The 14399-nt window shown below is 39.7% G+C and overlaps 1 protein-coding gene and 1 non-coding gene across 3 annotated transcripts in view; both read right to left on the bottom strand.

Moving 5' to 3' along the window:
• Positions 1-14399, bottom strand: part of MTMR10 (myotubularin related protein 10) — a 53167-nt gene that overhangs the window by 17158 nt on the left and 21610 nt on the right. The window contains exons 6-9 of one of the 2 annotated variants that reach the window (XM_003900700.5): positions 12405-12495; positions 5349-5535; positions 3448-3535; positions 3277-3365 (exon numbers count right to left, since the gene is read on the bottom strand). In XM_003900700.5, the coding sequence (XP_003900749.1) occupies positions 3277-3365; positions 3448-3535; positions 5349-5535; positions 12405-12495 (455 nt within the window). The remainder of the gene's footprint in view (positions 1-3276; positions 3366-3447; positions 3536-5348; positions 5536-12404; positions 12496-14399) is intronic. The other variant, XM_009209825.4, reaches the window with a different exon arrangement.
• LOC116276006 lies at positions 692-794 on the bottom strand. The gene has a single exon (XR_004185468.1). It is a non-coding gene; the product is annotated as a U6 spliceosomal RNA (small nuclear RNA).

Below are 14399 nucleotides of genomic sequence, written 5' to 3' on the forward strand. Positions count from 1 at the left end.
CACGAGCCACCGCGCCCGGGCTCATTCCCTTATTTCTGATGAGAGAAAATAAAGCGCATTCACTGGAAAACTTGCCCAGGAAACAGAAGCACTGCCAAGGAGGGCAGCATGGCATTTAGATTAAGGAGACCCTACACTCCCACATCTTTCCACATGATGTAGATAGAAGGATGGCAAACCAGACTCACATTCTCCAGCTCTAGAGAATGCAAAGCACCTATTCCCACAGTCTTAATGATTTGCTGCAGGATGAACTGGAAGTAGAGACATTCACCAAAATTCCTCCCACTCTTCCTCTATTCTTAGGAGAGAACGGGCTGCTATAAGTATGTGCCATGGAGTCTCTAGATGTTTTCAAAGGAAACAGCCAGGACTGGGATTCCCATCTATGTTCAAAGGGTAACTTCCACACCACTTAAAATAAATAAATAAATAAATAAATAAACCTGCTATTTTTTTTTCCTGAATAGAAAAAGTAATATAAATTAGTGTGAAATGTTTAAAAACACCTAGAAAAGATAAGAAAAACAAAATCACTCAGAATTCTAAAATTTTGGTGTAACCTTTCTAGGTTTCCTCTATGTACCTTTATGTCTATGGAATTTAACGTATGCATGAAAAATGGCACTGTACATTTGCTTGATAAACTGATTTTTAAAAATTAAATAACATGAATATGCTCCCATTTCATTAAAATATGGAATGTTTCATGAATCTGCATGTCATCTTTGTGCAAGGGCTACGCTAATCTTCCCTGTATCATTACAATTTTACTACTTGTGTTGCCAAAGCAAGTGTGGAGTTGACATTCTTGGTGGGGTGGGGTGGGGTGGATGATAAGATGAAATAAATGGGCTGTGGGGAATGCCATGGATGATGTAATCATGGGATTACAGGCTATTTTAGGTCACATGGTCAAAAACAGCTGCTCTGTGAAGATGGTACTGAAGCTGAAACCTAAATGAATAGAGAAGCAATGCAAAGACCTGGGGTGAAAGTGTTCTAGGCAGAGGGCAGCTAGTACAAGGGCCCTGTGGCAGGTAACAAGCATGACTGCTGAGAAACGTCAAGAAGGCCAGTGGGGCTAGATGACACACCTGAGGGAAAAAGGTTAGGAGACAAGGTTGGACAACAAAGAGGATCTGTTCTACTGATGAAGAATGGGATAGCTAAAAACACAAAAGGCATTAAAGTAATTCTCAGCTTAATACATCACTGAAACTGCCACTGGTTCTAAGGTTTTACAACTAACTCTCACCCAACAATGCTACGATTGTCCCTTGAACAGCAAAAGTCCTAACAGTGCGCTTCATCAGCATGCATGTTAACAAACACAAGGCTTGGAGTATGACACAGCAGACAGCTAATTCCAAACAGAGTTCAGGTAAATCAAAACCCACAGAGAATACGGACTTTGTATGACACAGTCACCTTCCTTCCCAGAAAACTGAAGGGTCATTTGAGGGTCACTTGACAGTTATTTGCTCTGTCAGTCACAGTACAGTGGAAAAACCCTAATAATGGACTGTGATACACAATTTCTGAGGCTCTATCAGCCTGTTTTATAAGATCTGTTCATCTGCTCCTCATTTACTCCACAAGTACTGAATAAATATCATATGTGCTTCCTGGGTGCTAAATAGAGAATGGTGTGCAAAGCAGACACAGTCTCACATCTCATGGGGTAAAAATGACAGGTGGTGATCAAACTGTGACACACACATATATTATTAAAAACTGAAACAAATGTTAACAACTCAGGAACTCCAGGAACATAGACTTTTGAGGTCTGATCCAACTTCAGAGGTGAGAGAAGGCTTATCTTGAGGAAATTATGTTTGAACTGAGATAAAAATAATGAGTGAGCCGGGTGTGGAGGCTCACGCCTGCAAGCCCAGCACTTCGGGAGGCCGAGGCGGGTGGATCACCTGAGGTCAGGAGTCGAGACCAACCTGGCCGACATGGTAAAACCCTTTCTCTACTAAAAATACAAAAATCAGATGGATGCGGTGGTGGTGCCTGTAATCCCAGCTACTCAGGAGGCTGAGGCATGATAAGCACTTGAACCTGGGAGCCGAGATCGCACCACTGCACTCCAGCGTGGGTGACAGAGTGAGACTCTGTCTCAAAAAAAAAAAAAGAAACAAGGAGTGAGTGCCAAGTAGGTAAGCATGGAGCGTGTTCCCAGATGAGTGCAAAGAAGGCAGTCCAGAAGGGAAGAGTGCTGGACTATGTAAGGAGGTTGAAAACACCAGGCAAAGTCCAGGGGGCTGGAGCCCAGGGGAGAGGAGACATGGAAGGAGGAAATGACGGCACTTATAACACACAGGCAGAGGTATTGCTGGGGTGGAAGCATACGGATTTGTAAAGTGTCTGAAAAGTGAAGTGAGAAAATCTCAGGAGAGACTGGGGACGGGGAAGGGAAAGAAAGAGGAAGGAATCCAGGATGACCCCCTGGTTTCTGAGAGCAGGCTGGGGGAGGGCATGGAGGCCATATCCTTAAGTTTGGTTTTGGACACAATGAGTTAAAGGGGCCTCTGAGACCTCCACATAGAAGTCAAGGTAGTCTGAAGATATAAATGTGTTGGCCACTAAAGCCACATTCTTGGGGGAACTTCTTTAGGAAAATATGAACATGAGGAAGAGGCCTTAGAATCTGTGTAATGTATGGAGAGAAGAGGATGGGTCTGCAGAAGGCACGGAGTACCAGTGAGGCAGAGGAGCTTTGGGAGAGTGGAGAGGAGCAGAGGCCAAGGGCCCAGGCGGCTTTAAGGAGAGAGTGACCAATAGTATTGCTCGCTGCTATGAGCACAACTGAGAAAGGCCTCCTACTTTAATAACACGGAGGTTACTGATGACCACAGCAGATAATGCCAGACTCGTCTGTGGTGGCTAATTAAAACCACTGTTCTAGCTATTGCAAATGTGTAGATCTAAATAAGACACATCAAACTACAAGAAAAGTTTGATTTATCCTGAAGTGTCTCAATTGGATATCACTGCACTTTGAAAGTATGTTATAGAAAATGTTATAGCAAGATGTCAGCAACGTAAGATCCACAAGTGTCTTACAAACCAAATAATTAAATTATATTTAGTGTAACCCCAATGTCAGTTAATATTATCACATTATTTTCAAAATGGCAATTCTTACATAAAACATGGTGCTAATTAGTAAGACTATGCATTTTGCTATTTTCAATTAGTAGGGAACTCACTGTAGTTATACATGACAAGTAAAACTATCTAAAGTGACGACGACCATTTCTCAGTTACCTCTGGTCAATCTTCCTCTGCTGCAGCGCGTCTTTAATGAGGGCCATTCGCACAAGAGCACTGCCATTAGAGTGGCTCCAGCACCAGAGCTAGGGGAGAGGCAGAATCCTTACTTCACTGTGTAGAAACAATGGACGTCAGCATTCATAAAATCCAACAGAAATCACTTACTGGCATCCTTCTCCCGACAAAAGAATGGGAAAAGATCTTTAGATCTTGGTCTGCTAAAGAACTTGGCACTACAAAGTATTCTGGAAGGCTGGAGGGGAAAAAAAAAAAGTATATGTAAGAGTCCTGTGCTAAAAGCAGGAATAGTGTGCTCCTGCAGACCCCATAAACAATTAAGCACAGTTGTCCGCATTTAATGTTCACCCCACTTAGTAGCCACATGGGGGGCAGCGACAATCCTAGAAATCTTAGTCTAAAACATGTGCGATATGACCAATTCTTAAAAATCTAAATTTACAGCATGAGAAAATTCCAAAGAAGGTATTAGAAATATTTTCCAGAATGACTATTAAACATGTACGTGCTCACTGAAAAACATATCCAAACCTTTGTTCTCTTGACAGGAGAACAAAGGCCTTTCACAACTGAGAAAGGCCTCCTACTTTAATGACACGGAGGTTACTGACGAGGTTAAGAACGCCAAACAAACAAAAGAAAACCCCACAAATCTACCAGAAGCTTTAGCTCTCTTCTTAAGTCCCTCTTCTACCTTTCCCCATGCCTAAAAGGCATAGTCAGACTCTAGGACACTGATGAGACAATAACTACTGGTGGGCAAGCTCACTGCACCTCAAGACATCTTCCTTCTTTCCCCGACGTGGCTGGGCAGCCCATCACATGTTTCTCAGCACATATACCAGAGTGTGCTGGCCATGAAGCTTAAATTCCAGGGGAAGCAGAAGACACAAGCTACATGCTGCAAAGCACCTTCCTAGAACTGTACTAGAAGTTCCTGGTACTGGATTAACCAGTAGTAACACAGTAGTGCTTTTCTTCTTTTTTCTAAAAAGCTGCTTATGTGCGTGAACTAATGAAGACTTCAACGACCTTTTAAAATAAGGTATTCCAAAAAATTCATATAACTAAATGACATTAAACAAATTTAAAAAACAAATTCCTAGTCACTTTTGGGGAGATCCCCTAGGGAACCAGCGCACTATTCGGAAAAATGTTAAGTAAAGGAGAAAATGTAGATATTTATATTGCTTTTCTTGTACCAACTGTGTTACGGGGCACTAAAGAGCTGGTGAGAGAAAAGTTCGATAAAAGCAGAAAGATGATAGAATTAGGTGAACAATTGCAATCCTTAGTGAAATAATGGTCTGGGCAATGATTCTCTCTCCCAATGCAAAACTATTTTTGGGAGCTAAAACCATGATATATAAGGGGAACTTTTACTGGATCAGGTTGACACCCTCTAAGCCCACTGGTCAGTCAAGATTACAATGAGAGAGACACAGCCAGCCAGCCTGAGATGGGATGTGACCCCACAGGAGAACACAGCACCACCTAATGAAACATTCTTGCCAAAAGTACTGAACCTGAATCCAATTAAGCCTCTGTTGCTAACATTTTAAAGGAAATCCTAGAGACACAGGAACACATTACAGGACACCATGGGGATAAAACCAGCAATATCTACAATGTGGAAAATTCTAGGGAACAAATGACCTGGTTTGTCAATGAATAGTAGGTAAAAAAGAGGTGGGAGGAGACTGTTGTAGATTAAAAGGCCTAAGAGACCTATTAGGCAAATTCAATGTGAAGACTTTAGATATCGATGTGAACAAACCAACTGTAAAACATCGGTTACAAGATATAATGCAATAAACACTGGCCAGATTACTGATGACAGTAAGGAATTACTATCAACTTCTTTTAAGGGATACTATAATTTATATTAAGAAACCCTGATCTGTAAAATAAAATATTCATTAAAACATTATTAAAAACAAATATTCCACTAACCACAACTAGAAAGTCATCAATGACAACAGAGTTTGATTATTCTTCATAGGGAAGTGACTTCCAGCCACATATAACATTGCTAAAATTGTACTTACCAAGTGGATATCATGTAACCCTCGTTAACAGAGCAAACTCTCCACCCGGAAGCACCTGTCCTCTTGATTTCTCTGTCCCAATCCGAGTAAGTTTCAAAGAGCGGAGTTTTCTGGCTGCTGCCACCACCAGCTCCATTACCTCCTCCTCCTCCTCCATCTCCTGAGGGAATTCCATTAATTTTGTGGGCTGTAGGAAAAAGCAACATTATGAATTTTAACAGTCACATTTTCCCCAGCATTCCCTCTCCTCTGAGCCTCCTGTCACATGCATACTCTGATGTGCTGTCTCTAACCTGCTTCAACTTCCAAGTCTCTCCAAGAACCGTCTTGCCCTTTCCACTTAAAAATAACTCTTTTTTTCTGAGATGGAGTCTCGTTCTGTCACCCAGGCTGGAGTGCACCGGCATGATCTCGGCTGACTACAACCTCCGCCTCCAGGGTTCAAGCTATTCTCCTGCCTCAGCCTCTTGAGTAGCTGGGATTACAGGCGCCTGCCACCATGCCCAGCTAATTCTTGTATTTTTAATAGAGACAGGGTTTCACCATGTTGGCCAGGCCGGTCTTGAACTCCTGACCTCAGGTGGCCCACGTGCCTTGGCCTCCCAAAGTGCTGGGATTACAGGTATGAGCCACCATGTTGGCCTAAAAATAACTCATTTAGTCTTGTCCTTATCCAGCTCTTTCCTAACTCCTTAAAACAGCTTTGATTTTTCTTTCCTACTGGCTCTATCTTCTCTGCCTTCAGTCACATGATATTGAAAAGACTTTGATCACGCTGGACCACTCTAGCTACTATACTATACATTTTTCTTCTTTCCTTTTCCTGACTACCTTCCCCAAGAATGAAGAATGACTATTGCCTAGATTTCCTCTCCATTTATCTTCTCTTTAATTTTCAATTGTCTTCCATCCCTACCATTCTAACAGAAACTATTCCTAACCCTTCCTCATCTCCCTGCCCCTAATTGTGGGGTAAGTCCATGTCATTTGATTATTTGCTCCACATATTTTGCCTGGAAAAATGAAACATCAACAATCATCTCTGTTCTCAAGCCCTTCAAATCTTTAATTTTTCTAATACCAACTTCTCACCTACCTGCTCTATCTGCTCATTAGAAAATTCTTGTTTTCCTGTATCTACTCGATTTTCCTTTGAAAAGCTCATAAGGTTCCTTGTGCTTTGCTAGAGTGCTGTTCCCACATGAAGATTACAGCAGGACAGGCCTAGACTTGCATTTCCTTAGTAAGGAGCCTGCTCTGAGAGAGAAGTAATGCTATCTTCTGGGAGCATGCCCACAGCCTCAAGACTGCCTGCAAAGTGATTACTGAAAAACAAGCTGTCCCACCAGTCAGCCAGATCTACCTTGGCAATATCTGGTGACAGACGGCACAACCCATTCTGGCCCAGGGTCTTCCTGCTGCAGGCTGCAATTGTGGCAAGTCTCCCAGCTGGCATCCCCAATGGGACATTCTGCTGCATTTAAACCAGCCAGCAGCTTTACCACAAGACACACTTCCCTAAAAAGACGTGTTCATGATGCTAGTCCCTTGCCTTAAAAACTTTCAATAAGCTCATTTTCCAACCAAATCAAGCAAACCTAAATGGCTTCTCTTGGCCTTAGAGATCCCTCACAGAACTCATCTGACCTTCATTCCCATTCTCCTCTGCAGCCATGCAACACCCTCCAATGTCCCATGAGCATGTCATGCCCATTCCTATTGATTATCCATTAACTCCTGGTACGAGACGGGTATTTTCTGAGACCTCCCCATGTGCTAATGCCTGAGAGCAAAAAGATGAGTTTACCTCTATCTTCAAGTATTAAGCAGTGTGATAATCACAGAGTACCAGATGTCTGAGTGCAATGAGGATGCGGAAGAGAAGGCCCCTAACTCTCACTGGAGAGAGAGGCTGGGGCAGGAAAAGCTTCATGACTTGACCACATCTAAAGAGAGTTCTAAGGAATAAGTCAAAAGTTGCCAGGTAGCTGGTGAGAAGGAGGTAGGCATGCTAGACAGAGAAGAACCTAAAAAAGATGGTGTAACTGTATAACATCAAGTAACTAAACACAGCTAGAGCATAGGGATTCAAGAGGTGGTGGAAGAGAGGTGGGAAATTAAATAGGGCCTAGACTCTAGATCTATGTTTCCCAAAAAAGTAACTTCCAGCCACACACACCCATTTAAATTTAAACTGAAATGAAAATTAAATAAAATAAAAAATTCAGTCCATCAGTTGCACTAGCCACATTGCAAGTACTTAACAGCCACATGTGGCTAGTGGCTGCCCTACTTCCATCACTGGATGGTGCTGTTCCAGATGATGGAGGGGCTTACGTACCATGTTAGGAATTGGGACTCCTCTAAGTGGTATCAGAATTATCCAGTGATTCTGATTTTAACAAAGCTCGTTAAAAAGTAGAATGCTGCCGGGTGCGGTGGCTCACGCCTGTAATCCCAGCACTTTGGAAGGCTGAGGGAGGCGGATCACGAGGTCAGGAAATCGAGACCATCCTGGCTAACAAGGTGAAACCCCGTCTCTATTAAAAATACTAAAAAAAAAATAAGTTGGGCGTGGCGGTACGCACCTATAGTCCCAGCTACTCGGGAGGCTGAGGAGGGAGAATGGCGTGAACCCGGGAGGCGGAGCTTGCAGTGAGCCGAGATCGCACCACTGCACTCCAGCCCAGGTGACAGAGCGAGACTGTCTCAAAAGTAAATAAATAAATAAATAGATAGGCAGAGAGACAGTAAAATGCTAATTCTAAGCCCATATCCTAGAGTCCCACTCCATCTCAGGGCCTTCTCTGGAGCAACGCAACAACTGAAAAGTGTGCCTGTGAGAAGGAAGACTTAGGAGTTGTGGTCTCTCCAGAACACAAAACCTGCATACGGCATTTGTGGCCAAAGCCCAAGCTATGCGATGTTCCAGTGCACCAAAACAAAGACAGCTATTCAACATCAGAAAATCTACGTAACTCATCATATGACTACATGAAAGATGAAAAAGGCTATATTAATGACCAGCTTAGTAAGTGCAGAAAAACCTATGATAGATACCTGTTTATGACTAAAAAAAAAACCAACGACATTAGCAAATTTGGAATAAAAGGGAATTTCCTTAACTGGATAGAGGGTGTTTATCAAAAATACATAGCTAACAGCATCTTCATTAAAAGCGAGAACTGAAATGATGCCTGCTAATACTACTGCTATTCAACACTGAACCAGCGGTCCTAGCCACACAATAAAACCACCACCACCAAAAAAGAATTATAAAAAACACACTCAAAATTTTAAGAGTTATGTAAAACAGTTTGGTGATTGAGTCTAGCAGTTTTGGGCTGTAGACTTTAATAAGCTAGGCTAAGAATGTGCTATTGTTTATGAGATTGTTTCTCTGGCCAAATTTTGTTTCAAGATCTAACTTACACAAATTTTTCTAAACATAAAGTGAGACCATCTATTTATGTTTTCAAAGCATAAAGTGAGGTCCTCTATCGTTTGCTATTTTATCCATTTCTCTTGTTCAAATCCTGTACTTTTCTAAACAACTGGGACTAGGGCTTTTTATATGTTCTATATCATCTTCAGTTAGAGCTCATTACAGAATGTGTAGTGTACATTCAATCTGGTTTTATAGTCCTAGAAACCTGAACGCTTTCCAAAGTTCAAAAGACCGGATACCAGTGGCCTGCTCTGAGTGGATCACTGTGAGGAGTTGGACCAACACAGTGAAAGGTGGGTCATCTCAGGGAGACCTGGCTCCGTTGACAGCCACCTGACCGAGGTTTTACGACATGCTTCCACAGCAGACTAAGAGTGAAATAGATATTACATGCTCCTGACCTTGGCTATCTTCTGTGACAGCACAAAAGTCTAATCCTATACTGTTGGGGTTATTTTAGAGAATTTCCACTGAATTGGCCAACTGATATTTAGAATGGCTGCAAGCAACAGAAAACACAAGTCATCAATATATGAAAAGAAAGCTTATCACTCTGATGATACTGCAGAAATTAGAAGTCACAAGGGAATAAAGTAAAAAAAGGATTGTGAGTATTAATAAGTTCAAAAGCATGAGTCAACAAAGTGGTTCTTAACTGGGAGATTCTGACCTGTGCTGGAGCCGACATGGCTGTATTTCTAAAGGTTCCTCCAGCAATCCTGATGTATACAGCTGGCTGGAACCACCAATATTCAACAATCATTTATACCTATTCTGAGAATCTTGTAAGAACTGACAAGCAACAAACTTTAAAAATTCCTATACTGTTTCAAATGGATTGTATACCTTCTGTTTTTCAAATAAGCATTTTAAGGAAAACCTAATACCAAGATCTATGTTAATAAAAAGGATAAAGTTCACTGAAAATGTACAATTTCTGATGTGAAATTTCATTACAACTTCAGATTACGTCACAGCATCTGTAAGCAGGATGGCTGTCATGAAGCAGAGCTGCTGACACTAGGCTGCAGATAACTTCATGAAACTTTCAATATTTTTGGTCCAGAAGCATAATCTGACATCTTATCAATTCTATAATATGAAAGATGAATCTGTACTTTTTTGACATTATTTGTCCAATAATAATCTGACTGATGAAAACAGAGTCCTCACGGTTTCTTTAAAGTTAAAAGAGAAAAAAACAGAATCATTGTTGTTTGTGCTAGTAGTGTCTCCTGGGGTGTTTGTGCATAGTGATGTTCCAAAGCCTGGATGCTACACATCTTACTTTACTCCAGGATATTCACAGAAGTGGTGGGATGACTGCAGGACCTTTCGGAGATGGCTTTTACTCATGTGATGCTGAATATGAATGAAAACCTGAGTGACTAAGGCCAGCTAAAATATCATTTTCTTAGATAATTGCAGGGGAGCTCCTCCAACTTTGGATCTTATTTGTGGAAACAGCTTTGTCACCTACCTGCCTGCAAAAAGGACTTCTTTAATCCAGCCAATGAATCAAGGTGTCATCCAGAAGTTCAAGAGTGGATGAGTGGGCATCTTTCACTCACAAATTAATGAATTCTGACTGCAGTGTGTGGAAATTTCAGGCTCCTTTTGATCTTAAAGATGCAGTATTTATGCTTCTGTAACAGCATGGAAGGATATTAAAGGATGTTACCCTATGAGGAATCTTAACAAAACTATGGCCAGTGTTATGTTTATGAAGTACTTGTCAAAGGAGGAGTCTGAAAGATGTAATATAAAAAAAGCATCCCTGAATATTTTAAGTATTAATCATCACATTTTATCAATAAGCTATATAAGAATAGAGGAACTGAATGATGTAAATTTTAAAATTCCAGTAGTAGAAGACCTATGGGTGGATAAACTAAAGTACTGTAAACCAGAGACGCCCACAAGGTATGAATGAAGAAAAATGTGGAAAGTAACTGAAGCAGGCATCAGGTTACCAGCTGTAAAACGAAGTTTACTGTCTTTGCTGAGCCCAAGTCGCTACATTACTGTAGAGGTTATGGATCTGTAAACTGGAATGAATCATTTCTATCGGAAAAATAGCAGCATGAAGAACTGGTCTGTATCATAAACAGTTAAGCAGGAATCAAAGACTCACTTCTACAACTCTTGCAACTCTGGGTGAGGATCTTATTGAAGATAACCTTGATCACTGTTCTGTAGCTTGATGGTGATCCCAAGGAGTGTTTACCTGACTAATAGTGCAGGATCTGTAATACTTTATTTTTAGACAGTAAGTGAAATTACTTAATCTTAATAAACTTCAAAAAATAACTGTATTGCTTAAGCCTAAGTTACAATTATGTACATCTTGATAAGAAAAATTAAGTTACAAATACTTCTGCTATATAATTTCTATAAATATAATACTATATGATAAAAGCTGTTCTGCAAAGCATTATTTTCATGTATTATCTCTATAGTATTAAGGTTTTTTTTTTTTTTTTTTTTGGTCCTCTCAGTGCTTAACAGAAAGGTAGGTATCTTTTAAACTAAGGAAAATTTACTTATATGCATGTATCTTCAGATACCATACACTGATACATTTTAATGTATTTACAATATAGTGTTGCTGGAATATACTTTTATTATACCCTTTATTTAAATTACTACCATATGTTTTATGGTAACAAAATACAAAATTTCCAGTACAATTAATAATTTGTATGGCCCACACCATGCTGGGTGAATGGATTTTTCATTATAAATACACAGCTGACTTATTTTTCTTGCTTAAATAAAAAAACACAGGCTTTGCTCAGTTAACTGACGTGCAGTCACTAACTGACAAGGGGGTAACAGGAGACATGGTTCTTTGTTTTTCTCTATCCTTTTAAGAGATTTTTAAAAGCCGTTTATTAAAACTACATTTGTACAGAAACAGAACATATGGAATTGCATGATCATCTGGAATCTTCCTTGGTCATGTCATGACTGTCAGATATATAGACAAAACTATTTACTTTCACAAAAGCTGTCCAGAATATACCTGTCCTTGGAAAAATGCTCACCTTCCTTTCATCAGTATTATTCAGAAATAGAAACTCAGTATTTTGAGAATCTTAATGAAGTCCACAAAGTTTTTAATCACTTTAGCTTTTGCATGAAATCACACCTTGCCAGAAAAGATTATGCTTTTAGTCCACAAAGTTTTTAATCACTTTAGCTTTTGCATGAAATCACACCTTGCCAGAAAAGATTATGCTTTTAATATATCTTTTAGTTTTCTGCCAATTTTCTTAAAAGATAAGATTACTTTAACTCAAGCTATCAATTAAAAAGGGTAGGTTATATAGTCTTCATCCTAAAATACAAGCCAATGACTGGAGGTTAAATATATGACATAAGTTATAAGCCCATATTCATAGCATTATAGGTTCTTCCTGGTAACTTGTCAAGAAATAATCTGACAAACTATTGGCTCTTTTAGCATGTAGTGCTTACTTCTCTAAGGTATGAAGCTAGTAATTCTACAATCATTAAAGCTCATGTACTTGGAGGCTTCTGGTAAACATAAGAGTAAAATTTACACACGTAAAATTAGTTACAATATTTAATATTTTCATATTTACCTGAATTGTGGTATTTTTTCCCAACATATTCAAATGCAAAGAGTAGCTGGAGGTCTGTTGGCTGGGAATAATGAGCTATTGCAAGGCATACCTAGGAAAAATTCTACATTTAGAATTTGATTTTAACACACTTAGTTAAATGAAATGTACAATAAGGCCTTGGACACTGGGAGCATCATTGTGGGGCAGTGATTATAGACACTATTTACATGTTTTTCTGTTGACCTAGAATATAAAAGAGCTCCTTAAGGCCAGGTATCTCATTCACTGTCATGCCCTCAAGACATTGTTTATCTTTAGTTAGCACATGGCAAGTATTCAGTAAGTATCTGCTGAGTTAAATTTTATTTGGAAAGTAATTTTAGTCCAATAAAGAAAACTTGAAACTAAAGAAGCATTCTCCAAAAAGTCAGTGACTACATGTCCACTCCAATAAAGGAAGAAAAAAGTTTCATTTTTGGTGGACTATAAAGAATTAATAAAAGGCATGAAACTTTAAAGTTTACACCTCATGGATTTAAAAATCTAAATAGAGAAGCATAATTACAAAAAATTAAAATTAGCAAGAAATTCCAAAAACCCATGGGTGGCTCAAAGAGGTACATCAAAAAAACCACACACACACACACACACACACACACACACACACACACACAAACTGTGTTTGAGTAAAATGGTTTGGGACTGTGTGCCCTGTGGTGGAAAACGTGCGGGCTTTAGAATCAAATAGATCGGGGGGCCTGAATCCTAGCTCTATCAAGTACTTGCTACATAACATGTGTGAAGTCAATTCCTCTCATCTAGCCTCAGTTTGCTCACTTGTAAAACGAAAGTAATACCTAGGCTGTGGTAAGAATTAACAAGCATAATGCAGGCTAGGCCTTCGGAGGATCTCCATATATGGAAATATGGCTGTTATTATTCGCAACTGCTGCTAGACAGAATGAAGGATGGTGCTCTAGGCTTACAAACCCTGGTAGTCACCAGAACATGGGAAAAACCGCTCTTCAGTGAGCAAAGATGAAAGAAGAAATTTAAGACATATGCAAGGAGAACAAAGCAGAAAAACTTACTTTAAAAGATTAAATATTATTTAGAAGATAAAGTGTTAAGCCAGAATGATATACTTTTGACAGTCAGCGAGTAAGAAAAGTTAATTGTTAGTTCATATCAAATTAGTGGTGTTTGGAGTGGGTTGATGCACATTTCATTAACCAGTAAGCATGTGTCAACTTGTTTAAACTACATTTTAAAAGTCTTCTAGAGAATAAACGTTCCCTGTCTAACTAAGTTAAAATATACAAACAAGGGGATAGAATTTGTCATTAGTTTTGGTCAAGAAGAAAAAAAAACCCTGCTTATTAGAACTTACATGGTATCTTGATTCCTCAATACCTATAGGAGAGCTTTCTATGATGGTCCCACTTGCAAAATTTAGGAGTTGGTTATCTATATTCCCATTCTTAATCTTTTCAACAGTTTTCCTTAAAGCATTTCTAGCAGCAAAACTACTGAAATCTGTACCTTGAAAAAGTTCTCATCCTTCCTACTCATTTGGGCACCACTGATAAGCTTTGCTGCACTTTTCTCTAGACATTTTTCATAGTTGTCCACTTTGCTGCACTGCCATAGCCACATCCTTAGGCCACACTCACCTCATGGCACCTCCGAGAGCTTCCTTACATTCCAGAAATCTACAAAACTTAAGAATTACCTTCTAATGATGTAATTTTGACTAACCATTTTGCTCTCTTGATAATCTGCTGTGGTTCCCAGACATCTGCATAACAAATTAAACCTCCTCATTCTCGATTCTTCACAAAACTGGCTCTCCTCACCAGACCACTGTACCTTCCCGATATTCCCTCGGCAATCTCAGGTCAGAGAAAAACAGGTTTGAACACATTCTGTCTGACTTAGCCCCAGCCATCTCCTCTGTCACACTCTTTGCTTGGAAAATCCTACTCCTCTTAGCCAACTATGCTTTCTTGGAAA

This window comes from Papio anubis, chromosome 7 (assembly GCF_008728515.1).
Source record: "Papio anubis isolate 15944 chromosome 7, Panubis1.0, whole genome shotgun sequence".
Taxonomy (NCBI): Eukaryota; Metazoa; Chordata; class Mammalia; order Primates; family Cercopithecidae; genus Papio; species Papio anubis.